At 40.3% G+C, this 26,170-nt stretch overlaps 1 protein-coding gene across 2 annotated transcripts in view; it reads left to right on the top strand.

The window, feature by feature from the left end:
• Window positions 1-26,170, top strand: part of DACH2 (dachshund family transcription factor 2) — a gene marked incomplete at its 5' end in the record, with an annotated part of 789,041 nt that overhangs the window by 661,286 nt on the left and 101,585 nt on the right. For both annotated transcript variants that reach the window (XM_081115454.1, XM_081115453.1), the window contains one exon: window positions 2,726-2,809. In XM_081115454.1, the coding sequence (XP_080971580.1) occupies window positions 2,726-2,809 (84 nt within the window). The remainder of the gene's footprint in view (window positions 1-2,725; window positions 2,810-26,170) is intronic.

The following is a 26,170-nucleotide window of genomic DNA, read 5'->3' as shown; positions in this document are numbered from 1 at the left end:
CTGAAGCAATATGAATAACAAAATGAAACTTAAAATATTGAAAGTTTGTTTTCTGGTAGGGCTTTCATTTACTGCATCACTGTATCTCATGGAAATAATATGATGGTAATTTTATAGAGTATTTGTTAGTTCAGTATGTTGGTATTTAACAGCTAGTGTGATACAATATCTTCTTATATTCACAACATCTTTTAAAATTGAAGTTAAAGGCTGGTCCGAGTGCAGTGGTGTCTTACAACTAAAATTGAAGTTAAAATGTCCTTTAGGCAGTTTATTGTTTCAACGATTAAAGAGTCAATCAATATATAGTTTGCTACAATTTCAAATCTTGGATCACAAATATTTGATATGCTTTTCCCTACAATTTTTTAATTGTCTTAGACACCTTACACCATAGACACAATTTCAGAATACTGTTACTGTTGATGATGTGGCATATTAAAGACTTCAATCTATCCATAGTTCTGGCACTAAATAGGTAGGAAATCTTGAGTATGTCACTTAACCACCACCACTTTCTTTATCTAATATGAAAACAATTACTGTCCTGTCTAATAGAGTGGATTTTTGTGAGGTCAAATGAAATAATATGTGGAAAAACAATTTTAAAGTGATAGGGAAAAGTGAGGAATAAACACTATTTTTTTTTAATGTGTTCCTTTACCTTGTTTATCATGTCCTTCTGTCTGATCTTACTGGGGTATACAGACATTACTAAGTGCATTCATTCAATTGTAACAAATTCTCATTTAGTATATAATTATGAGCTAGGTAAAATCTTTGTTAATCTTCTGTACCTACAGAATCCAATTTCCTAAGTATCTATTTCCTTCAGAGAAAAATGAATTCTGGGCTTCTTTTAGTTTTACTATAGGGGCATTCTTTATTTGAACTCTAAATTTTTAGATTTCCCAATAATGATTTCTTCAAGCCTTTCCAAAATAATGCTTCCCCCCCCCCCCCAGGGATGGGGTGAGGTGGGGAAGAGAAGAACTGAGGGATTAGGGAAGGTGTTAGGTTCTGATTTTGTTCTGGGGAAGAATGAATATGATTTCTCTCTTGTGGAAATTTATCCAAGTCTTGCGTAGCCTGTCAACATTACATGCTGTTTATAGCTTTTTTAGCTTTACAGTGGGCACAGTGGGTCTCAAATCTAGATCCTCATTATAATCACCCTTGGAGCACTTATAAATCTGAAGACCCAGGCCACATGTTAAGAGTTTGATTTACCTGGGCTGGACTAGAGCCTGGACGCAGTGTTTTGTTTTGCTTTTCAGTATCACCTTAGAAGATTTTAATGTGCAGCCAGAGTTAAGAACCACTAAGCTAGAACTTGGGGCTAATGTCCCTAAGGGAGTAAGTTTAATTCCTGGAAGAGTTGACAGCGATCTCCTAACTTTACTATTTTGTGGAACCAGACCGTTAGTTACGACATTGTGTGCAACTGGTAGGAGGGAGTCTGTGTAAGACAATCAGATTCAAATGGATAACCACAGATGAATAAAAAAAACAAGTCATATTTTCTTCTATGGAGATACTCTTTGTTTTAATGAGTAACTGAGAAGAGAGGAAAGGGAGATATTTATTTATTTATTTATTTATTTATTTATTTATTTATTTATTTGTGTGTGTGTGTGTGTGTGTGTGTGTGTGTGTAGATAATTATTTATGGAGTTCTGGCTAAAAGCAGAGCACATAGGGAAATGTACTCTGTGATGGATATATCATAAAAGAATTATATCTTACACTTAGAAGTAAAATCAAGTATTTCCAAAGCAATATAATATTCTTAAAAAATTCTGACAACATAAAACATTTCTATTTCTCTGGCAGTAGTCTTTCAATCACATCCCAAATCATCCAAGCAGAATAGTGAGGTTGTCTATACATGAAAAAGAAGGATTGAGGATTTTTATTTTAAAGTGACCATATACTATTTATAGAACTATGTAATGTTTTAACAAAATATAATTAAAGAAAATTAAATGATAACCTATGAAAATTGGCATGATTTCCCTCTTTAAATATAAAATTTTGTGCAGAAACACATAATAATTAACAGAAAGCTCTATTTTATCTATTAATTTTACTGCATATAGGTGCAAGACTCTATAGAGTGACATAATGCATACTTATATTAATTCATGAACTTAAGTGGTAAATTCTATTCAGGAGCATTTTGGGAAATATTAATTACAGAGGTAAATAGCTAATTTTCATACACATTTAAAAAAAGAAATATTTAAAATTATTTATGTTGGCCCTAGCTGCCTTGGCTCAGTGGATACAGAGTCGGCCTGTGGATTGAAGGGTCCTGGGTTCAATTCTGGTTAAGGGCACATACCCAGGTTGTGGGCTTGATCCCCAGTAGAGGGCATGCAGGAGGCAGCCAATAAATGATTCTCTCTCATCATTAATGTTTCTACCTCTCACACTCCCTCTTCCTTCCTCTCTGAAATCAATAAAAATATATTTTTACAAAAGGATTTATGTTGGCAGTTATATATCTAATACATTAATTTTATTTTTAAAAATCACATAATTAAGCAGCTAATTGATTTGTAAATTATATTATCAGATCAACACAAATTTTTATTGTTTTAAAAGAAGTACATAAAATTAATGTTAGTTGTTATTGAAATAAAATAGCCATTTAAATAATGCTTTTTTGCCTTTCTTTTGAGTGATTTTCAAAAAAATCACTCAGTCATATCTCTATTTACAGTTATGATGTCGAATAATAGAGAGGAAGTTATTGTTGATCAGGAAAATGGACCAACCATCAAAAAATTCCAAAGAGATAATAAAGGTAAAATGATTTTTGCTTATTTGGTGTACATATAAAGGTCAGGTACTAATTCAATTAACATCCCAGTAGTGTATATTGCATATATATTTCCTCAAGCCAGAATAGATTCATATTGGCTTTAGATAAGTTATTTTTATAGTAAAAAATAGTGCTTACCTGAAGTTTGTTTATTTGATGTTATAAATTACATAATCAGCCTGAAATATGTCTGTGTCTGTGGTTGGGAACATAATCCTGAAGCCCTTTTATTATGCCTGATTAGAGACATCTGACCTTTTTTTTTACAATTTTACATGCACTTTGTACATTTTTAAATGAGTCACCATTTGAGGCTTATGTTTGAAAAACTGAGTTGCTGTCATGAAAGAGAGATATTCCCATCAATTCTCAAAAGTGATTTTAAGAACGTTTGCTAGATCATTTCAATTGAGGAACCAAAATGGCAATGAAGGGAAATGGTGGTACTTGCATCCTCCCACAATCATATCAAAATTACAACTAAAATACAGAACAACTATCATTCAGAAACACCACAAATCTGACTGAGAGAGTTAAAGAAGAAAACACATACAGACTGGGCAGGGGGAGCAGAGGCATGGAACAGGTGGTCTGACACCCACATATGTGTGTTTTTAATCAGAAGAGATATCTTGGCTGAGGAGGCTTCCCATGAGGAACAAGGGGCCTCAGCTCCACACCAGTCCCCTATCCCAGAATCTCAGAGCCAGGAAGAGGCATCTGCATATCTCTGGGCTGTAAAAGCCAGCAGGGATTATGGTGGAGTGACACAGAGGCTGCAGGAGTACCAGTCAGTTTCTCTTAAAGGACTTGCACATCGACTTACCTGGACTCATTTCCTCTGAGCCCCAGCACTGTGGCAGCAGCTTCGAAGAGTGCAGGGACATAAGGGGATGAACTAAACTGTGTGGCATCAGCACAAGAACTCAGGGGCAGCTTTCTCCCCATTAAAGTGCTGGGAATTTCCCTTATAGAATTGACTGGCAGGTACTATATCTGAGATTCCATCTACCTGGCCCACACTATTTGTCCCAACCGGGTGATTCCATGAGATTCTTCCCCACCCAATTTGCAGCCATACCCAAGTTGTTTGCAGTGTCTTTTCCATACAAATGGTCTATTCTGGCTCAGGATTTAGGCTTTCCTAAAATCTTTCAAATAAGCAGCAGCTGTACTCAGTGTGCCCCATACTTCTTGGTACGTTGCCACAGGCTGACACTAGCAGCAGCTGGCCAAGGTTCACAGCTTAGCTTCTCCTGAACATATCTAAACCCAAAACAATAGCAGCCATCTGCAAATGCTCTGGAGCTCATGCTGGCTGGCCCCCAGACAGGGCAAAGGCAGTGGCTGACTTTGCACCTCTGAAGAGGCCCTAGAGCCACTGCACCTGGTGGACAGCTTCAGATGATACCAGCTTCTACCTCTACCATGTGCATGAACAATACACTCATGGGACAGACACATAGAGCACCAAAGCCCCACTGAAACAAGTCCTGCTCCATACAGGTGTGTCCTTCACAGCAGATCTTCCACTGTAGACACAGCAGGTCCTCACAGCCAATTGGCCTGGGAGTCAATTTCTCTTAGTGACACCCACATATATCAAGGCTGAACTACAACAGGACAGTGCACACAGCCCACACAGGCATGCACCTAAAGTGTCCAGCTCAGATGACTGGGGAGGTTGAGCCACTGGGACTTATAGGACACCCATTACACAAGGGACTCTAACAATTCCAGGAGACAAAGCAGCTCTACCTAATATGTAGAAGCAAACACAGGGAAGCACCCAAAATGTGGAGACAAAGAAACATGTCAAAAAAGATAAAACAGAAGAAATATCCAAAAATAGAACTAAATTAAATGGAAGCAAGCATACTACTAGATACAGAATTCAAAACAATAGTTATATAGATGCTCAAGGAACTTAATGATAACTTCAAGAAACAGTGAAAATGTCAGGGAATTTAGTGATACTTTCAAGGGAATTAGTGAGAACATCAAAGACATGAAAAAGGATCAGTCAAAAATGAAGGATACACTAACTGAAATGAAGAATAATTTACAGGGAATCAACAGTAGAGTAGAGGATGCCAAGAATCAAATCAACAAATTGGAATATGAGGAAGCAAAAACACAAAGAAAAACAAACAAACAAAACACCTAATCAGAAGAGAAAAAGAAAAAGAAAAAGAAAAGAAAAAAAGAAAAGAAAAGAAGAGGAAAGAAAAGAAAAGAAAGTATTACCAAAAATATGAAGATAGCACAAGGAGCCTCTGGGACAACTTCATGCATACCAGCATTCACATCATGGTGGTGCTGGAAGGAGAAGAGAGGGACTATAAAATTGAAAACCTATTTGAAGAAATAATGACACGAAACTTCCCCTACATGGTGAAAGAAATAGACTTACAAGTCCAGGAAGTGCAGAGAGTCCCAAAGAGATGAACCCAAAGTAGCACACACCAAGGCACATCATAATGAAAAGTTTAAATACAAAGAAAACGTCTTAAAAGCTGCAAGAGAAAAGCAGTTAGTTACCTACAATGGAGTGCCCATATGACTGTCAGCTGATCTCTCAACAGAAACTTTGCAGGCCAGAAGGAAATGGCAAGAAATATTCAAAGTGATGAAAAGTAAGGATCAAGATTACTCTACCCTGCAAAGCTATCATTTATAATTGAAGGTCAGATAAAGAGCTTCACAGGCAAGAAAAAGCTAAAGGAGTTCATCACCAGCAAACCAGTATTACATGAAATGTGGAAAGGTCTTTAAGAAGAAGCAAGACAAAAGATAAATATATGAACAATAAAATAATAATAAATATGTATCTATCAACAATTGAATCTAAAAATAAATGATCAAGGAATCTGATGAGCAAAATAAATTGATGAATTAAATAGCACCAGAGGTGTGGACATATAGAACTGACTGACAAATCTCAGAGGGAAGGGGGGAGGATGGGTGGGAAGAGATTAACCAAAGAACTTATATGCATACCTGCATTACACATAGACACAGACAATAGAGTGATGAAGCCCTGCAGTGGGTCGGGATCTAGTTGGAGGAGAGTAAGGCGGGGGTGGGGGGGGCGGGTGATGAATGAAGTATACACTAATTGAAAGGAGGGAGACCATCTGTAATACTCTCAATAATGAATATATATACAAATAAAAATAAATAAATAACAAAGAAGGGGAAGATATCTGTAATACTCTCAACAATAAAGATATATAAAAATAAATAAATATTAAATTAACAAAAGTATGTATGCTAATTTGGACATTTCAAATGAAAACTAAGCAAGGTACTCCAATAAAGTATTTACCTGGAATGTTGGTAGATATGACACCATTCTAGCTTTTGAGCAACTGAAGTGCATTAATCACATCTGCACAGTAGGCAGTTTTTTCTTAGGATATCTGTTTAAAAATATAGGGAGAGTAACAATGTCATATGAAAGCTGAGTACATACAGCCTTGCTTAAAAGGCTGCAAAGGTAAGAAAAAGGTAAAATATATCAGCATATTTCAAAATATTTTTGGAAATATATCAATTAACCTCAAATGGTTATAAGCATATTTTGTAAGTTATGCGTTATGAATGTCACCATGAGTTAGACAGTAGCTGTAAGCCAAAGAACATAAACTAACATGTAATCTATCCAATCACAGATGATTTGTTGGTACTTCACAATAGGGTGCATTTTTTCTCTCTCTACTAAAGATGCTCTTAAGATATAGAAAAAAAGACTTCATGAACTAAGAGTTAATGGATACATTTTTCTTTCTTCTCTTGATTAAACTTCCTAAAACTTAGATGAGTATTTTGGTTAGAATTTGGAATAATGTGTTATTTTAATTTCATTGATCCCTGGTTGGTTTCCTTGCCACATGTTTACTAGTAGTATTTTTCATCCAAGCACTGAATGGCTATATCCTCTGGGGCTCTGAGATGTAAATCATTGCTTTCAGAATACTACAAAAGGAAGAAGTCAAGCTCAGCATATTAAGCTACCCAAAACTTTTACACTGGTAATGAACTTCTAGTTAAAGATAAACCTTCATTCATAACCCAATAATAGTTCATTCCTGAGACCTTTCCCACCAACCACATCATGACTATTTAAAGAACAACTTGGTAGTAAGACAGCTTTTCTCGAAACATATCAACCTGTACCTGATGGCACTGGAACTGCAAACCCCTTAATTCAAAATGGCATTTAAGACTGGCCTGAATGCTTTAGTGCTCAAGTACATATTTCTGTCTAATGAGAAATCAGCTGGAACACTTGTACAGATAGATGCACAGGTCACTGATTTTCATAAATTACACAGTGGTATCTACTGGCACTTTTGAATCTCTTGCTACAGAATGGCATAGTTTTACTCAATTCAAAGAGGTTTATCACACATTCTGATGAAGACATTAATAGACAGGAGTGGCATACTAAAGTGAATCCAGGTTATAATGGAAAGCTTTCTTTTAATTGAAGTGGTCTATATCTAGTACTGCCACTTAGAGTTATGATATTAAGACAAACTATATTTTCCTCAAATAAATTTTGTTATTAAAATGGAATGTAGTTAAAGTAGAAGATTCAACATTTATTAAGTATGACAAGTAAGCAGTTTATACAACTATGGCAAACATATGTTTTCACATCTGTTTTGAGTAATATCATCATGATTCCAGAAATGATTTATAGCTTTGGAAATTATAAAGTGCCAGCTTTGCTATTATGTGGAAATTTTTAGAAAATGAAGAAATATCATGTAGTCTGTCTCTTACTGCACCTTATAAAATTGGGTGACAGTGTGATACATATCTCAAATGATAATTTTCATTTTGTGTTAAATTTTTATATGCGTACTATTCGAGTTTTTATTATCTGGCCTTTCCTGGCAGTAATATCCATTTAGACTGCGTCAAAAATGACTTACCAAAATAGCTATTGAATTTTGACTCAAAACTCTAGTTTGACTCAAGTTCTTTATTTTGACTACACCATCTGGTCAGTTAAGTGAAGCCTTTGATTTTACTTTCCACAGACTTTGTCAAACAAATTGACCAAGTCAATTTGCATGTTACATTATGTTACATGGTTTTCAACAGCTCTGGTATTCTTAGAGTTAGAATAGTTGGGAGAATCCTCCTTAGTTTACCCATGTAAAAGCAGACACAAAGCAAGACCCTCTTCTCTTGACAGTCTTTGGTCTCTCAAACAACTAGCAAGAATAGGGGCTTTTAATATTTTACATTTTGTATTGAATATATTTATTGAAAACTATGTATGTGCAAGAAGCACTGATGATCAATTCTTAAATACTATAGAAATAGTGGAGTAATAAATTTATCATCTAGCCCAAAACTTGAGTCCTCTGAAACATTACATTTAAAATCAATACACAAACTACAGATGAAAAGTTTACCAGTTTTAACACCTTTTAATAAGAATTTAAAGCATATCTCATCTTGAATAAAAGTATTATATTTATTCATATGCAGATAGGCTAATTTTAATTTAGAGGAGGTTTTGGGATACATATTGACACTATAATAGTCTAAATATTCTGTATTTTATAAGATACCTCTCTTTATCTGTTCCTGAGAAAATTTAGTGCTACACTGAATCTTTAAGACCTAGTGGCACTATTCAGGTGCTAGGAAATGATTATTGACCATCATTAAAATGAGAAATATATATTTTGAATGTTATTTTTTGAATAAGGTAGAATGATGCACTGGTGCAATTAAAATATATACATCATTGCAAATGTACTTTACGATGAAGTTACAATACATAATGGTGATTTCACTTATATGTGGAATCTAAGGAACAAAATAAACAAACAAAAGAGAAACAGACTCATAGATACAGAGAACAAATTGACCATTGTCAGAGGGGAGGGATTTTAGGGAACTGGATGAAAAAGGTGAAGGGATTAAGCAGTATAATTTGTTAGTCACAGAGATATAAATTATAGCATAGGGAATATAACCAATAATATCATAATAATTATATATAGGACCAGGTGAGTGTTTAAAGCATTGGGGGAATTGCTATGAAAAGTACATGGTTTTCTAAAAACTTTGCTGTACATCTAAAACTAATGCAGAATAATACTGAATTGAAAAAATAAAAAATAAAAAAAACATAACGGAAAGTAAAATACACATTTTTTTGCATTTTATATCATTCAATAATTCTAAATATAAATGAGAAAAACAGGGAACATATCTTAATTGAAAATTTCTTTGAATTACTTTCTTTTATAAAACTTTCTATTTATAATCAAGTATACATTCACAATAAGTTGTGAAAAGAATATGGAGAGATCTCATGTACCATTCAACCAGTCTCTCCCAATGGCAATATCTTATGTAATTACTAGAGGCCCAGTGCACAAAAATTTGTGCACTCGGGGGTGGGGGGGTCCGTCAGGCCGGCCTGTGCCCTCTTGCAGTCTGGGACCCCTTGGTGGATGACCACCTGCTGGCTTAGGCCTGCTCCCCAGGGGATTGGGCCTAAGATGGCAGTCAGACATCCCTCTGGCAGCCCGAGAGCCCTCGGGGGATGTCCACTTGCCAGCAGGGAGCAGACCTAAGCTGCAGTCAGACATCCTTAGCACTGCTGAGAAGGCAGGAGAGGCTCCCACCACCACCTCTGTACTGGCAGCCATCAGCCTGGCTTGTGGCTGAGCAGAGCTCCCCTGTGTGGGAGTGACTGACCACCAGAGGGCAGCTCTTGCATTGAGCGTCTGCCCCCTGGTGGTCAGTGTGTGTCATAGTGACCAGTCATTCCCAGTCTTTCTGCTGTTAGGGTCAGTTTGCATATTACCCTTTTGCTATATAGGATAGAGGCCTGGTGCAAGGGTGGGGGGCAGCTGGTTTGCCTTGAAGGGTGTCCCAGATCAGGGTGGGGGTCCCGCTTGGTGCCTGGCCAACCTGGTTGAGGGGCTGATGGCTGTTTGCAGCTGGTCACACCTCCTTCAGGGTGGGGGTCCCCACTGGGGTGCCTGGCCAGCCTGGATGAGGGGCTGATGGCAGTTTTCAGGCTGGCCACACCCCCTTTATTTAAGGTGGGGGTCCCCACTGGGGTGCCTGGACAGTCTGGGTGAGGGGCTAAGGGCCGTTTTCAGGCTGGCCGGGACTGAAGCTCCCAGCCTCTCCTTTTTTCTTTTCATTTTTTTTTCTGGGATTTATTTACCTTCTATAATTGAAACATTGTTGCCGTCACTGGTGCTCCCAGCTCTGAGGCCGTGGCCGGCTGAAAGCAGGTATATGGTGTTTGTTTAGCTTCTATAATTGAAACTCTGTTGCTTTCAGGCTCAGAGCTGGGCTGCGGCAGGTGGGGAACTGCCGGGAGCCAGTCCATCCTTGCTGTTTCAAGGGACCTGGCATATATGGCATACTGTTCTTAATATGTTTGCTCACCTTCTTGGCACTATGTGTTTTAACCAAGGTCTCTGAGAAAGGTTGTTTCCCCAGGTAGGGATTTTCCCCTGAAGTTAGGGAGGGAATAAAACCTCTTAACTAAGTGCCAGGCGGGTAATTAATCACTTTAACTATGAACAATCATGCTTAAGCTACATAATCTTTACTCCCTGGAATGGAGATAAGAAATGCCCTAACCTTTGGAATAGAGATTGATAGGATTGGAATCAACTGGTATAAATACAGATGTAACAACACAGAACTTAGAAGACAGAACCTACACAGAACCTAGAGACAGAAGAACTTCGCTGGAGAGAACATGGCAAAAGATCCTGGACTGAACCTGACTACAGAAATTGGCAAGAGAACCTGACTAGAACCTGGTGACTGAACCTAGCAAGAGAATATGGACACAAAACCTGGCTGGAGAACCTAGCGAGGGAACATGGCTACAGAACCTGGCTGGAGAACCTGGGGAACCTAGCAAGAGAACATGGACACAGAACCTGGCTGGAGATCCTAACCAGAACTTCGCTGGAGATCCAGACCAGAACTTGGCTGGAGATCCTGGCTAGAGATCCTGGCTAGGCTGCTGATCAACTGAACGTTGTCTCTGTGTCATTCCTTCTTCGCTGACTCCGTCTACGCCTTTGATCCTGGCCAGATCACCCCCAAGGCTTTTATTAGTATAGATATGATCCTTCACAGAAAATTTCACTAACCATGTTTTACAATAAGGCCCGATGATTGAATCATTGGGGCCAGGCACCAAGATTTCCTTTCTTTGAATAGTGGAGGGAATAACTATCTTGTCTTTAAGTTGCCCTGAACATAAAATGAGATAATGACTTAGAAAAGCATAAAAGCACCATATAAAGACAACTGTCTTTTTCATATACTCAAAAGACAATAAAGTGGTAAAATGAAAAACACTGTTTTTATTCCCTCCCTTCCTTCCTTTACATCCTTTATTTAAACTTTGAAATTTAGAAAAATTTCACTCCTATTTTCATTTATTTACATTCAATATTATTTTGTATTAGTTTCAGGTTTTATATTAGTTACAGAATAGTTGTTAGGCAATCATATACTTTACAAAGTGTTCCCTGATATTTCCAGTACCCACCTGGCTTCATACCGTCATTACAACACTATTGACTCTATTCCCTATTTAAGTGACAATAGGTTTACAGGTTCCTTCCAATCTTTTTTTGTGTGTGTGTTGCCTGCCCTTCCTTTTCTTTCTCATGTCTTCCCTCATTTTCTTTCTATAGTATCTCAATTGGCCCTCAAAGCTCAGTGAAGGCACTGGGACACGCTTAACCCATTTTACAGACCAGGAAACTGAGGCCAATTCCAGTTGGCTGTGGAACTGGACTCTGCGCGCAAGGAGCCCTCACAGCCATGCTCTCCACGTTTCCTAAGGGACAGCCTCAGGGCAAACAGAACAAACCTCTTCCTGAGGCTTCCAAGCCTCATTCTCAAGCACCTCTTCATCATGGATGCTCCACATTCTTTCCTCTCCTCCGCCCCCACCCCATTCTTTACTGTCCCCACTTCTGGGTAACAGGTGGTAGGCTTGCACTCAATGGGCAGGTGTGCACCCCCATGGGGCGGGGCAGGGCGAGAATTGGGGGCAGGCTGGCTTTTGGGCCAAGGCTGGAGCAGGAGTCCTGGCCTCTCAAGTGTGCAGGCTGCAGTGAGGCCTGGTCAGCCCCAGGAGCTTCACCAAACCGCCTCAGTGGGGTACCCAGCAGTGCAGTGTTCCTCCACTGAGGTGGCGCCACAGCTCCACCCCTGCTTCAGGGCTGCAAGTCTGCGCCCCTCTGCCTGGGCGTCCTTCCAGGCCTGCAGTCATCGCCTCTTGTTTCCCGCCTATCGGGGCCACAACAGAACCTCGCTCTCTGAGGGTGAGGCAGATCCCCGCCTGCCAGCACCCTGCCCAGGCCTGAGGCCCCTCCAGTGCACCCCACCTTTGCACCGCTCTGCACCCCTTGGGCTGCCTGCCTCCTGGCCAGCCGCTTCACCGAAGCCATGGTGCTTGCCTAGGATCCGCCCATCAGGCAGAGGCCTGTCCTCGTGCCTACAGACCCCATGGCCGTGGCTCCTGGCGGCCGCTTTGCTGAAGGTTCCTCTACTTTCAGGCTCTCTCCTCAGACCCCCGAGAGCTTGGCTCCCACGGCCCCACCCTTCCGTGGCTCCCTGGAGCCCCAGCTCTACTAGGCTCTCCTGCCGCCCACCTGTCAGAATGCTGCCAGGGTGCCTTGCTGCGGACAGCGTGGTTCTGGGGCAGGGACTGGGGCGTGGGGAGCAGCTCCAGTAAAATTTAGTAGACCCCAGGCCCGGAGCCCCTCCTTGAGTGGATCCCAGGGCAGGGGGCCTGGGTCCGAACACTGCAGCTGTGGAAGCGGCAGAGAGGCAAGGCTGCATCGACCTGCCGGAATGGGCAGGTCATGCCTTCCTCCTCGCCCCCCATGGCCTCCTCTTCTGGGGAACAGGTGGTAGGCTTGCACTCACCGGGCAGGTGTGCACCCCCATGGGGGAGGGGCAAGAACTGGGGGTAGGGCGGGGCGGGCTCAGGCTTGTTTTTGGGCTAAGGCAGAAGCAGGAGTCCTGGCCTCTCAAGTGTGCAGGCTGCAGTGAGGCCCAGTCAGCGCCAGGAGTTTCACCAAACCGCCGCATTGGGGTACCCAGCAGTGCCGCGTTCCTCCACTGGTCTAATCCACACTGCCGCAATCGGCCCACAGGAGTGGGTGGGTTGTTCCTTGCTGCTCGGACCACCGCTCCTGGCCAGGTCCACGATAGGCCCGCTGGAGTGTCTTGGGGCTGCGGGGTGCTGGGCTCCCCTGCATGTTTGTGTCTCCAATCCAGCCCCCGGCAGCCCTAGTACCGAGGTGGTGGGGCTTGGGGCTGCTGCGTCCTGATGGGAGACATAAACACACAGGTCTTCCCTTAGGCTTCTCTGCCAGGAGCCATCAGACTTCGCTTATGGCTTGGAGCCTACGTATGCAAATTAACCGCCATCTTTGTTGGCAGTTAATTTGCATATCACACTGATTAGCCAATGGGAGGTGTAGCGAAGGTATGGTCAATTACAATGTTTGTCTATTATTAGATAGAATAGCTAAGATATGGAAACAACCTAGTTGTTTATTTAGATAGATGAGTGGATAAAGAAGATGTGGTATATATATTTAATGGAATGCTACTCAGCCATACAAAAGAATAAAATTTTGCCATTTGCCATAACATAGATTAACCTTGAGGACATTATGCTAAGTAAAATAAGTGAGACATAGAAAGACAAACACTGTATAATTTCACTTATATGTGGAATCTATAAATCCTATATAATAAAGAGCTAATATGCTAATGGTTGTGATGCCCTCATGCCTTAAGGAACGTTCAGCAGGAGGATGCTTGCATGGCAGAGTGGAGCCCCTGTGCTGCTCTGGAGACAGGGCAGAAGTGGGGAGGCTCCCCGAGGAGACAGGACCATTCCATAGTGGGGAGGGCAGGGGTGAGAGCCTGTAGCATACCCCTCACCAGTCCTTTACCACCCACCACTCACACTGAGAGTGCCCCGCCACCCACCTGCCAGGGGAAGGAGCACAGTGCATGCGCTGCCAGGAAGCAGACTTGAAACTCTACAGCAGGCACGAGGCTTCCATGCTCTCCTCTGGTGCCATGACGGGGCAGAGCCGCCAAGTTGCTCCAGGAACAGGATGGAAGTAGAGAGGCGCCAGAGGAGGCGGGCTCAGTCCAAGATGACTTGCAAGACCAAGGGCAGGGCTGGAAGTGGCCAGAGAAGGCTGGAGAGGGCGGGGGGTGGGGGCAGGGCCAGGCATACTCGAGCTCTGGGTGGAGAGGTTAGGGTGTCAAGGTGGTGTGGCAGGGGGTGGGCGGGGTGCATGCAGGTGGGCAGGGCCAGGCAATTTCGCACACTGGGCCTCTAGTAGATGGATAAATAAATAGACAAAACAAAAAACAACCTCATAGATACAGAGAGCAGATTGGTGGTTGCAAAAAGTGAGGGGGAATGGAAGTGAGCTGAAATGAGTGAAGGAGATCAAGACTTTCAAATTTCTATGTATAAAAGAAATAAGTCATGTTGATGTAATGTACTCGACGGTGATTATAGTCAATAATACTAAATTGAACATTTGAAAATTGCTAAGAAAGTAAATCTTTTTTATTGATCCTGTGTGGGACAACCATGACTGATGTTCCAAAATTTTCATTAAATTGTTGACTATACCCAGTTTTATCATAGCAGTTACAACATGTACAAATAGATGACATACTACCATGCTTGTTCCTTTTTTAAATAATTGATTAATTTTTTATTCATTCATTTTTTTAATTTAATTTTTGATAATATTACAGATGTTTCCCATCCCCATCCTCCTTTCCCCCCCTCCTCCCAGGCCCTACCCAGCCCCCAGGTCTTCAATACCCTATTGCCTGTGTCCATGGGCTATGCATATCTATATCTATACATATAAATAGGTAATATGCTAATTTGTCAGTGAAGTTGTCTGCATAATGACCAGTTTGCATATTTATGCGCTCACAGCAGGGGGCGGGCACGGGAGCCAAGTTCCCTGGGGGCAGGGACAGTGCCTGACAGGAGCCTGGACTGCAAAGAAGGAAGAAGAAACAGCCACGGGGAGCTCTTCCAATCCCTCTGTACGGACACCCTACCCCAACCCCCGCACCCCCAGAGGGATGGGTAGGCTGACAGGATGGAGAGAAGACCCAGCCTCGGGAGTAGCTGCAACCCGCACCTCTGACTCCCAATCTCTTCCCCCACCACCCCCACCAGGGGCACCCACAACAATAGCATGCTGGCAACCACCCTTCAGCACCCTGTGGCACCTAGGCCTGTGGCCTGCCACTGTTGGGGTCCTGTTGGGGCCTCCACTGGGGCCAGGCATGCCTTTCCTCCCTACAGCTCCAGATCCAGGTGGAGTCAGGCCTGAGCAGCCCTCCAGGGTCAGACCCGACCCCCTCTTCCCCCCACAGCAGCAGTGCTGTCTCTGCAGAGGAAGCACGCTGAACCTCACTGCGGGCAGGGCTAAACCCACCCTGCTTGCCTGCCTGGCTCCATCCTGGCCTGGCTCCCACCCTGCTCCAGGATATTGGAACCCCACCCTGAGTAGGTACAACTGTGAAACAGCCACTTACAATTTAAAGAATGGCACCAAGTGGGTAGGTTTGACAGATACTTCCCCTTCAGCCTCGCTGTCCCCTCTAGTTCCCCCCTAACTCCTTGCCCCCTGCCAACACCTCCAGGGATGATCACCGGTACAGGGCTGCTGGACAGAGCCTGCCCCTCTGAGGCCTGTGGAACCCTCTGCAAAGCTTCCATATCTACAGTCCCAGGAAACAATCATGCCCTCCTCCCCTAATCAACACCTGCTATCTGTGAGGGTACCCATAAGCTTAAAAACAGCAATCCCTTCCTGTTTAGACATCACTTACTTGATAAAACATTTCTAGGTTTATTAGCTCAGAACCTCCTCATGACAATCCAGTGAGGTAGGTGGAGAAGACATTACAATTCCCATGGTATATGTGTATGTATTCAGAAATGAAGCTCAGAGAGGAAAAGTGTCAAACCCACTGGTTCCCAAGGTGCAGCACACACCCCACAGGGGCGGGGGGCAATTTGATTTTAAGTGGGAGCAATTCAAGAAAGAGTTAACAGTGAATTTTTTGCATTTCTTATGGTTCTAGGGGGCCTCATCTACAGTGTATCCTACATAATAAAAGGCTAATATGCAAATGACCAAATGGTGGAATGACTGGTCCTATGATGCACGCTGACCACCAGCAGGCAGACACTCAACACAGGAGCTGCCCCCTGGTGGTCAGTGTGCTCCCATAGGGGGAGCGCTGTTCAGCCAGAAGTTGGGCTCATGGCTGGTGAGCACAGTGGCAGTGGTGGGAGCCTTTCTCGCCTCCGTGGCAATGCTAAGGATGTCAGACTGCGAGAGGGCACAGGCCAGACTGAGGGACCCCCCCCCCCCACCCACACCAAGTGCACTGGGCCTCCAGTATATATATATGAAAGGCTAATATGAAAAGTGTCCCCTTGGGAGTTTGATCACTCGCTATGATGTATGCTGACCACCAGGAGGCGGTGCAGAACATTTCGGGTGACCAGCTGTGGTGGCAGGGTGCTAGGGAGAAAGGGAAGGAGGAGGCAGGAAGGCGGGGAATCTGATCGGCACTGATTGCTGGCCAGGCCTAGGGACACTACCCATGCACAAATTTTGTGCACTGGACCTCTAGTAAGTGTATAAGTTTTTGGTTTATCTCTCTTTGTCCCCCCACATCCACATGGAGGTACGTCAGTCTGTTCCATGCCTCCATGCTTCGGGTCTTATTTTCTTGGCCAATTTGTTTTGTTCATTAGATTCCACAAATAAGTGAGATCAATTATTACTAGATCTCATTACAGAAAAAACTTCAATATTGTGTGGTGATGGATGGTGGTTTTACTTACTGTAGCAATCACTTTGTAGTGTATATAAATGTCAAATTGTTATATTGTACACCTGAAACTAGTGTAATGTTGTATCTCAATTATACTTCAATAAAAAAATATAGGACTGTTCCATGACCACAGGGGTGGATTTCCTGCTATTCCTGTGTTAGCCCCCTCTCCACCTTGATTACTGACTCCTCCTGATAACCAATATTCTGTTCTCCAACTCTATAATTCCATCATCCTAAGAATGTTCTAATGAAATCATACAGCATTTGACTTTTTTGAGATTATCTTTTTTCAAACAGCATAATTCCCTTGATATTATCCAAATTCTTGTATATGTCAATAGTTTTTGCCCATTTTATTGCATAGTACTATTTCACAAAATGTAGGTACCACATTTTGTGTAATCATTCATCCATTCTAGTTATCTCACTTCCAGTCTTTATTATTATTAAAGCTTCTATGAACATCTATGTACAGGTTTTTTTATGTAGGTATAACTTTTCATTTCTCTGGGATATATGCCAAAGAGTGCAATTTCTGGGTTATATGGTAATAGTATGTATAGTTTTATTATAAGTTGCCAAAGTATTTCCCAGAGTGGCTGCACCATTTCTATATTCCTATCTGCAATATATGAATGGTTTAGGTTGTCCACAACCTTATTAGTATTTTGTGTTGTACTTTAAAAAATTTAGTTGTTCTAATGGGTGTTTGTAGTGATATCTCATTGGGGTTTTAATTTATATATCTCTATGGCTAGTGATACTGAACCCCTTATCTGTATATTCTTTTATTTTAAAATATATTTTATTGATTTTTTACAGAGAGGAAGGGAGAGAGATAGAGAGTTAGAAACATCGATGAGAGAGAAACATCGATCAGCTGCCTCCTGCACATCTCCTACTGGGGATATGCCCGCAACCCAGGTACATGCCCTTGACCGGAATCGAACCGGGGACCTTTCAGTCCGCAGGCCGACGCTCTATCCATTGAGCCAAACCGGTTTCGGCAATATATATTCTTTTTGTGAATTGTCTTTTCATGTCTCTTCTCCATTATCTAATTGGTTTTGTTGTTTTCATATTGTTGAATTTGAGAAAAATTTAATATATTCTAGATACAAGTCCTCTGTTAACTATGTGATTTGCAAATATTTTCATCACTCTATAACTTGTTTATATATCCTCTTAAAAGGATATTATGCAGAGCAATATTTTAAAAATGATGAAATCAAATTAGTCATTCTTTTCTTTTATGGTAATTTTGGTGTCAAGTCTGAAATCTCTTTGCCTAGCCCTAGGTCCTGAAGGCTTTCTTCTATGTTTTCTTCTACAAGTTTTATTTTATTTTTTACATTTATGATCATGATATCAGGTCAAGGATCATTTTCTCTGCTCCAGCACTATTTGTTTAAAATTTTATTTTTTTTTTCAATTACAATTAACATTCAATATTACTTTATATTGGTTTCAGGTGTACAGCATAGTGGTTAGACAATTACATAATTTACAAAGTGAACCCTCAATAATTCAAATACCATATTATCAACTATATTCCCTGTGCTGAAATTTACATCCCATGACTAATTTGTAATGACCAAATTTTACTTCTTAGTCCCTTCACTTCTTTCACCCATTCTCCCAACCCCATCCCCACTAGCAACCATTTGTTTGTTCTCTGCATCTATAAGTCTGATTTTGTTTTGTTTGTTCATTTATTTTGTTCTTTAGATTCCACATATAAATGAGATCATATGGCATTTGTCTTTGACTTATTTCACTTAACATAATATGCTCTAAATTCATCCATGCTGTTATAAATGATGAGTTCATTCTTTATATGACCAAATAATATTCCATTGTGTAAAGGTACCACTACTGTTTTTTTTTTTAATTAGATTGTACTTTTCTATTGATGTGTGTGCAACATTACATTTCATTTTTTCTCCCAATTTTAGTGTACTGTTTCAGTGTACTGTTTAGTGGTTAGACAATTATATACTTAACATAGTGTTTCCCTGTATAAGTCTAGTACCCCAACTTTCACTATACATAGTTATTGCAATATTATTGACTATATTCCCTATACTTTTACATACCCAATGATAATTTTGTAACTGCCAATTTGTGCTTCTAAATCCAATCATAAATTTCACCTAGTTCCCAAACCCTCTCCCCTCTGGCAAACACCAGTTCACTCTCTGTGTCTATGAATATGTTTCAATTTTGATTGTTCATCTACTTTGTTCTTTGGATTCCACATATAAGTGAAATAATGTGCTATTTGTAATTCTCTAAATAAATTATTTCACTGAGCATAATAAACTCTGGGTCCATCAATCCATCACAAATGGAAAGATTACATTCTTTATTATGGTCAAGTAATATTCCATTGTAAATATGTACCACTGCTTTTTTTATCAACTCATCTATTGATGGGCAATTTGGTTGCTTAAATAGTGTGGGTGTTTTAAATAATGCTGCAATGAACATAGAGGTGCATATGTTCTTTCAAATTACTGTTTTGGGTTTCTTTGTAAAAATCCCCAGAAGTATAATCACTGGATCAAAAGGCAGATCCATTTTTACTTTTTATTTTTTGTGAAAATCCATACTGTTTTCCATAGTGACTGTACCAATCTACATGCCTACCAACAGTGCACAAGGGTTCCCATTTTTTCCACATCCTCATCAGCACCTGTCATTTGTTGATACATTTATGACAGCCATTCTGACAGGTGTAAAGTTATAACTAATTGTGGTATTAATGTGCATTTTCTGAAAATTAGTGAGCTTGAGCATCCTTCTATATGTCTACTAGTAGCCCAGTGCATGAAATTCATGCACATTGAAAGGGAATTAATTAGAGGAATGTAATTTGGACTCACTATCTAATATCAATAATATGTGATCTTGAGGCAGTCCATGTTTCTGAAATTCAATGACATGAATTTTAACTATTACTTTGCCAAATAAATGGAATTTACAGATAGCATTTAAAAGAGCATTCAGCTTAATATTAAACACTCTGTCTACCAAGTCAGGTATGTTTTCAACTTTTTTCCAGCGTAGTAAATTGTTTGCAATATCTGCCCATTTGGGGTTGCATGTCACGGTTATGAATAAATCGGGCTTGCCATACTTCGTTACAATTGCCATAGCATCCTGATATCGTTGCTGCATATTTCTGGAATTACCCTCAAAAGATGATGGAAGTATGACCATTTTACCAGTTGGCACATTGTCATTTTCAGATCTAGATTTGAGATAATCCATCAAACCACTATATTTTTCAATTCTCAATTTAGATTGGTTTGCTTTGATGAATTTACCCTATTGGCCTCCATTTTTGAATATGAATCCATGGTAAACTGTTGAGTTAATTTTCCTGCATTTAAAATAGGATTGAACGTGTCCGACACAGAGAGATGAAATCCATAATACTTCGTTTGTGTGACTCGTGTCCTTACATTTGTCTAGTATTATTGTCAATTACACTGTTGTCTCTGAGTCTTAATGCAATATCTGTTCCCCAGCCTTGTTCACCAAGTGGAAAAAGAATAGGATATGTCATTGCACCTAATGTAGGAAACAGGATATTGATTTGTTTTATTTTAGTGGCATTTGGATTTTGGGATCTGGTTTACAATGAATGAGCAAGTCCCTTTCAAAAGGAGGTTCTCCATCTTCGTTTCTGAATATGACAGCAACCTTGGTTACATGGGAAGAATTATATTTACCTGGGTCACTGTTACGATTGTATTTAATCGCCATTGTTACTTCTGTGGGAGCAATACCTTTTGCTGCTACTTCAGATTGGGTTTCCTTTTCTACCTCATGTAGCATCTTGTACGATTTTGTTAATTCATTTATTTGATGCATGAGGTTGTTGTTGTTGTTGATCATGAGTCTTTCTGAGCAGCCTTGGTTTTCTGGCATTGCTAATTTCTGACTTGTAACTTCGGCTGTATCCAAAATATAGAGTTGAGCAAACTTCCTAGAAACACCATCCAAAGGATGTAAAATTCCAGTATGCTGAAAAACTTGCCCATGTATTCTGAAACAGTATGGCCCATATCCTGATGGCGATGCAGGAACTATTTATGGAATGAATATTTTCCATGAAATTTTTACTCTCAGAATCTTCATTTGTCATTAATCTTTTAAAATATGCCAGGTAATCTGGAAAATGTATATCATTTGAACAGACTTTCCCTTTGCTACATCAAATAAATTTCCAATTGGATGGTTTTTCATCCGAGAAATTTAGTGATAGGCAAAATTGACATCGAACAGTCATTCCACCACAACTATGTTCGAGAATTGCATCCTCATGTACTCCGTTTTTGCTGAGAAGGCAGTTCCTACCAGTATTGGTAGTACTTGTTGATGACTGTTCTCTAGACATATTCTGTCGTTGCCACTGCCTTCTTTCAATTTCAAAGGCACCTTTGTCTTTAGACATTTTCTGTCGATAACACTGGTGATTTTTGGCATCAGAGCGACGTTTTTCCAGGAGCTGGTATTCAGATACATCCTGTTGCAAGTGCCGCCTTCTTTCAAGATCAGATGCACATTACTCTGCAGATATTTTCTGTCAATAACGCTGGCTTCTCTCAGCTGCAGAGCTACGTTGTATCAACAGTTGTTCTTTAGACATAGTCCCACCTCTGTACTGTCACGGTCTGAGATGCAGGTGAATGAAAGTCCTGGCTGTCAGGCTGCTGAGAGCTGTCTGACCAAAGGCTGATTCTGGCTGATTCTGTGGGGGTGGGACTTCCTCCTCCCTGCTGTCAGTTTCCACAGCTGTGATGAGGAAGCTGGGGTGACAGAGGGAGCTGCACCCTCCAAGCTGCCCTCTTTCTCGCTCTGCTCTATGTCCTGCTCTGCCAAGTCCTCCAAACCTCCCACTCTCCGCCTGCTCAACTGCTCTGCTCTCCATTGACAAGGTCCCAGGAGCCCACAGGTGTGGCTAGGTGCACCTGGCCTGGCCACCAGGGGCCAGTGAATGTCCTGGGAGCTTGAGGGCCTGGCTTTGCAAAGCAGGCCTCACCTCCCGGGCCAGCAATGGTCCCAGGAGCCTACGGCCACCATTGCCTCCTGGGGCGCTTGACACCTGTGTATGCAAATTAACCGCCGTCTTTGTTGGGTTAATTTGCATACTCACTCTGACTGGCTGGCAAGCATAGCAGAGGGATGGTTAATTTGCATGTTTCTCTTTTATTATATAGGATTGACCTATTGTATACCCTCTTTGCAGAAATGTCTCTTCAGGTCTCCTGCCCATTTTTTAATAGGATTGTATGTTTTATAGCTTTTGAGTAGTATGAATTCTTTATAAATTTTGGGAATTAACCCCTTATCAGATGTATCAATGGTGAATATTCTCTACCATTTAGTAAGTTGTATCTTCATTTTCTTTTTTATTTTCTTTTATTGTTGGCAGTATTACAGATGTCTGCCATCCACCCCCGCCCCTTTTACTTCCCTCTGCCAAGCCACTGTCCAACCCCACAGGTCTTTACCACCCTATTCTTCATGTCCATGGGCTATGAATAAATGTATATAAATCTTTGGTTTATTTCTGCTTGTCCCCCCACCTCCACTTGGAGGGATGTCAGACTGGTCCATTCATCCATGCTTTGGGTCTTAATTTGTTGGTCAATTCGTTTTGTTCATTATATTCAACAAATAAGTGAAATCGTGTGATATTTGTCTTTCTCAGATTGGCTTATTTTACTTAGCATAATAGTTTCCAGGTTCATATCTGCTGTCTCAAAGGGTAAGAAACCCATCTTTTTATAGCTGTATAGTATTCTATTGTGTAAATGTCCCACAGTTTTTTATCCATTCATCTACTGATGGGCACTTGGACTGTTTCCAGCTCTTAGTTATTATACGTAATGCTGCTATGGACATAGGGATGCATATATACTTATTGATTGGTGTTTCAGGGATTTTAGTATATATTCCCAGAAGTGTGATCGCTGAATCAACCTTTCCAGCATTTTTTTTTTTTTTTGGTGTGTGGATTTATTAATGATAGCCATCCTGACAGGTGTGAAATGTTATCTCATTGTGGTTTGGAGTAGTGTTTATTCAGGTCCTTTGCCCATTTTTTTTCTTCATTGTGTTGTTTGTCTTCCTTTTGTTGAGTTGTATGAGTTATTTATATATTTTGGAGATTAATCACTTATCAGATGTATCATCAGCAAATATGTGCCCCCATACAGTGGGCTCCCTTTGCAGTTTTAATACAAATATATTTTTATTGAATTCAGAGAGGAAGGGATAGGAAGAGAGAGATAGAAACATCACATTGATCGGCTGCATCCTGCATGCCCTGCACTGGGTCTCGAGCCCACAACCTGAGTATGTGCCTTTGGCTGGAATTGAACATGGGACCCTACAGTTCACAGGCCGATGCTCTATTTACTGAGCCAAACCAGCTAGCGCTCCCTTTGTATTTTGATGGTAGTTACGTTTGCTGTGCAAAAATTTTTATTTTGATATAGTGCCATTTGTTTATTTTGTCCTTTGTTTCTCTTGCCCTAGGAGATATATCCGCAAAAGTTCTGGTACATGAGATGTCTGAGATTTTACTGCCTATTTTTTTCTAGGATGGTCAGGGTTTCATGGCTACATTTAAGACTTTTATCTAATTTGAGTTTATTCTTGTGTATGGTGTAAGTTGGTGGTCTAGTTTCACCTTTTTACTAGTACATATATCTGTTAGTTTTCTCAACACCATTTGAAGAGACTGTTTACATTCCATTGTACGTTATTGCCTCCTTTGTCAAATACTAGTTTAAAATATGGGAGTGGGTCAATTTCAGGGTCCCTGTTCTGTCTCATTGATCTATATGCCTGTTCTTGTGTCAGTACCAGGGTATTTTAATTACAGTGGCTTTGTAGCATAGTTTGATATCTGGTATTGTGATCCCAATAACTTTGTTCTTCTTTCTCATGATTGCTGCAGCTATTTGGGGTCTTTTATGTTGCCATATAAATTTTTGGAGTATTTGTTCTAGTTCTGTGAAGTATACCATTGGTATTTTGATAGGGATTACATTGAAACTATAGATTACTTTGGGTAGTATGGAAATTTTAATTATGCTAATTCTTCCAACCCATGGTATTCTGTTCCATTTGTTTTTATCTTCTTCTATTTCTTTTTTTCAAAGTCCCATAGTTTCCCAAGTTCAGGTCTTTTACCTCCTTGGATAAGTTTATTCCTAGGTATCTTATTTTTGTTGTTGTTGCAGTGATAAAGGGATTGTTTTTTTCAGTTTCTCTTTCTGTGGATTCATTATTGGTGTATAAAAATGCCATCAATATCTGGATGTTGATTTTGTATCCTGCTTCCTTGCCAAATTCATTTATTAAGTCTAGTAGTTTCCTGATGGAGACTTTAGGGTTTTCTATGTACAATATAATGTCATCTGCAAATAATGTGTTTTACTTTCTCCTTTCCAATTTAGATATATTTTATCTCTTCTTCTTGTCTGAACGCCATGGCTAGGACTTCCAGTACTATGTTGAAAGAGTGGTTAAAGGGACATCCTTGTCTTTTCCCTGTTCTTAATGGGAACACTTTTAGTTTTTTTCCCATTGAGTATGATGTTGGCTGTACGTTTGACGTATATGGCCTTTATTATGTTTAGATGTGATCAATCTATTCTCATTTTGCTGAGAGGTTGTTGTTTTTTTATCAAAAACAGTTGTCAGATTTTATCAAGTGCTTTTTCTGCATCTATTGATATGATCATGTGGTTTTTGTCTTTCAGTTTGTTTATGTGGTGTATCACATTTATCGATTTGTGAATATTATACCAGTCTTGCATCCATGGAATAAAACCCACTTGATCACAGTGTATGATTTTTTAATATATTCCTGGATCTATTTGCTAATATTTTGTTGAGGATTTTAGCATCTGTGTGCATCAGGGATATTGGCCTGTAATTTTATTTCTCTGCAGTGCCTTTGGTTTTGTTATAAGGATAATGCTGGCTTCGTAAAAATAGCTTGTAATTATTCCTTCCTCTTGAATTTTTAGAAAGAGTTAGAGTAGAACAGGTGTTAGTTCTTCTCTGAATGTTTGATACAATTCTCCTGTAAATCCATCCAGTTCAGGATTTTGTATGCTGGGAGTTTTTAAAATTTCTGCTTCAATTTCATCAGTTGTTATTAGCCTACTCAGCTTTTCTGATTCTTCCTGTTTGAGTTTTGGAAGATTGTATTTTTGGGGGGGAATTTGTCCATTTTGCCCATGTTGTCCAGTTTGTTATCATGTAGTTGTTCAGCATATTTGCTAACAATCCTTTGAATGTATGCAGTGTCCATTGTGATATCATTTCTTTCATATCTGATTTATTTATTTGGGTCCTCCTCTTTGTTTCTTGTTGAGTTTGGCTAAGGCTTGATCAATCTTGTTTATCTTTCCAAAGTACCAGCTCTTATTTTCACTGATCTTCTGTACTGTTTTGTTTGTTTGTTTGTTCGTTTCTATGTCATTTATTTCCACTTTGATCTTTATTATTTCCTTGCTTGTACTTACAATGGGCTTTTCTTGCTATTCTCTTTTCAACTTGTTTAGGAGTAGGGTTAGATAGTTTATTAGTGCTTTTTCTTGTTTCTTGAGGTAGGCCTGTAATGCTATGAACTTCTCGCTCAGGACTGCTTTTGTTTCTTATAGGTTTTGGGTGGTTGTTCGTTTATTTTCATTAGTTTCCAGGAAGTTTTTAATTTTTTGCTTAAGCTCATTGGTACTCCACTCATCTATATCTATCTAATATCTATCTATCTATCTATCTATCTATCTATCTATCTATCTATCTATCATCTATCTATCTATCTATCTATCTATCTATCTATCTATCATCTATCTATCATCTATCATCATCATCTCTCTCATATATATATATATATATATATATATATATATATATATATATATATATATATGGTGAAGCGACCTTCCAACCATCTGACCATCCAACCAGCCAGTAGGTATGATGTGCAGTGACCACCAGGGGGCAGACGCTCAATGCAGGAGCTCCCGACCTGTGCTGACTTGGCAGTGGTGGTTCTTGGTTGATGCACTCCAGAACCAGAGAGGAGGGAGCCTGATCCTCAAGGGGCCAAGTGATTCCACCTTTGGCCATGGGTTATGTTGTTGATGGGGCACTGTTGATCCAGGATCTGGTTTACTGCACACTTGCATTTTCATTCCACACCCTCTACTACAGCAACTTTGCAGAGTGCCCTCTCACACTCCGGGACCCCTCAGGGGATGTCAGAAAGCCAGTTTCGGCCTGATCCCCACAGTCCAGGCCTAGGGATCCCACCTGCTGGAGGGACCCCACTCACTCCACAGATGCCCTTCAAGCAGCAGCTCTGCCCCA

Source organism: Myotis nattereri (genome assembly GCF_964212035.1).
Source record: "Myotis nattereri genome assembly, chromosome: X".
NCBI lineage: Eukaryota > Metazoa > Chordata > Mammalia > Chiroptera > Vespertilionidae > Myotis > Myotis nattereri.
Note: the sequence above shows the minus strand (reverse complement) of the source record. Positions and strands in the feature narration are given on the sequence as shown.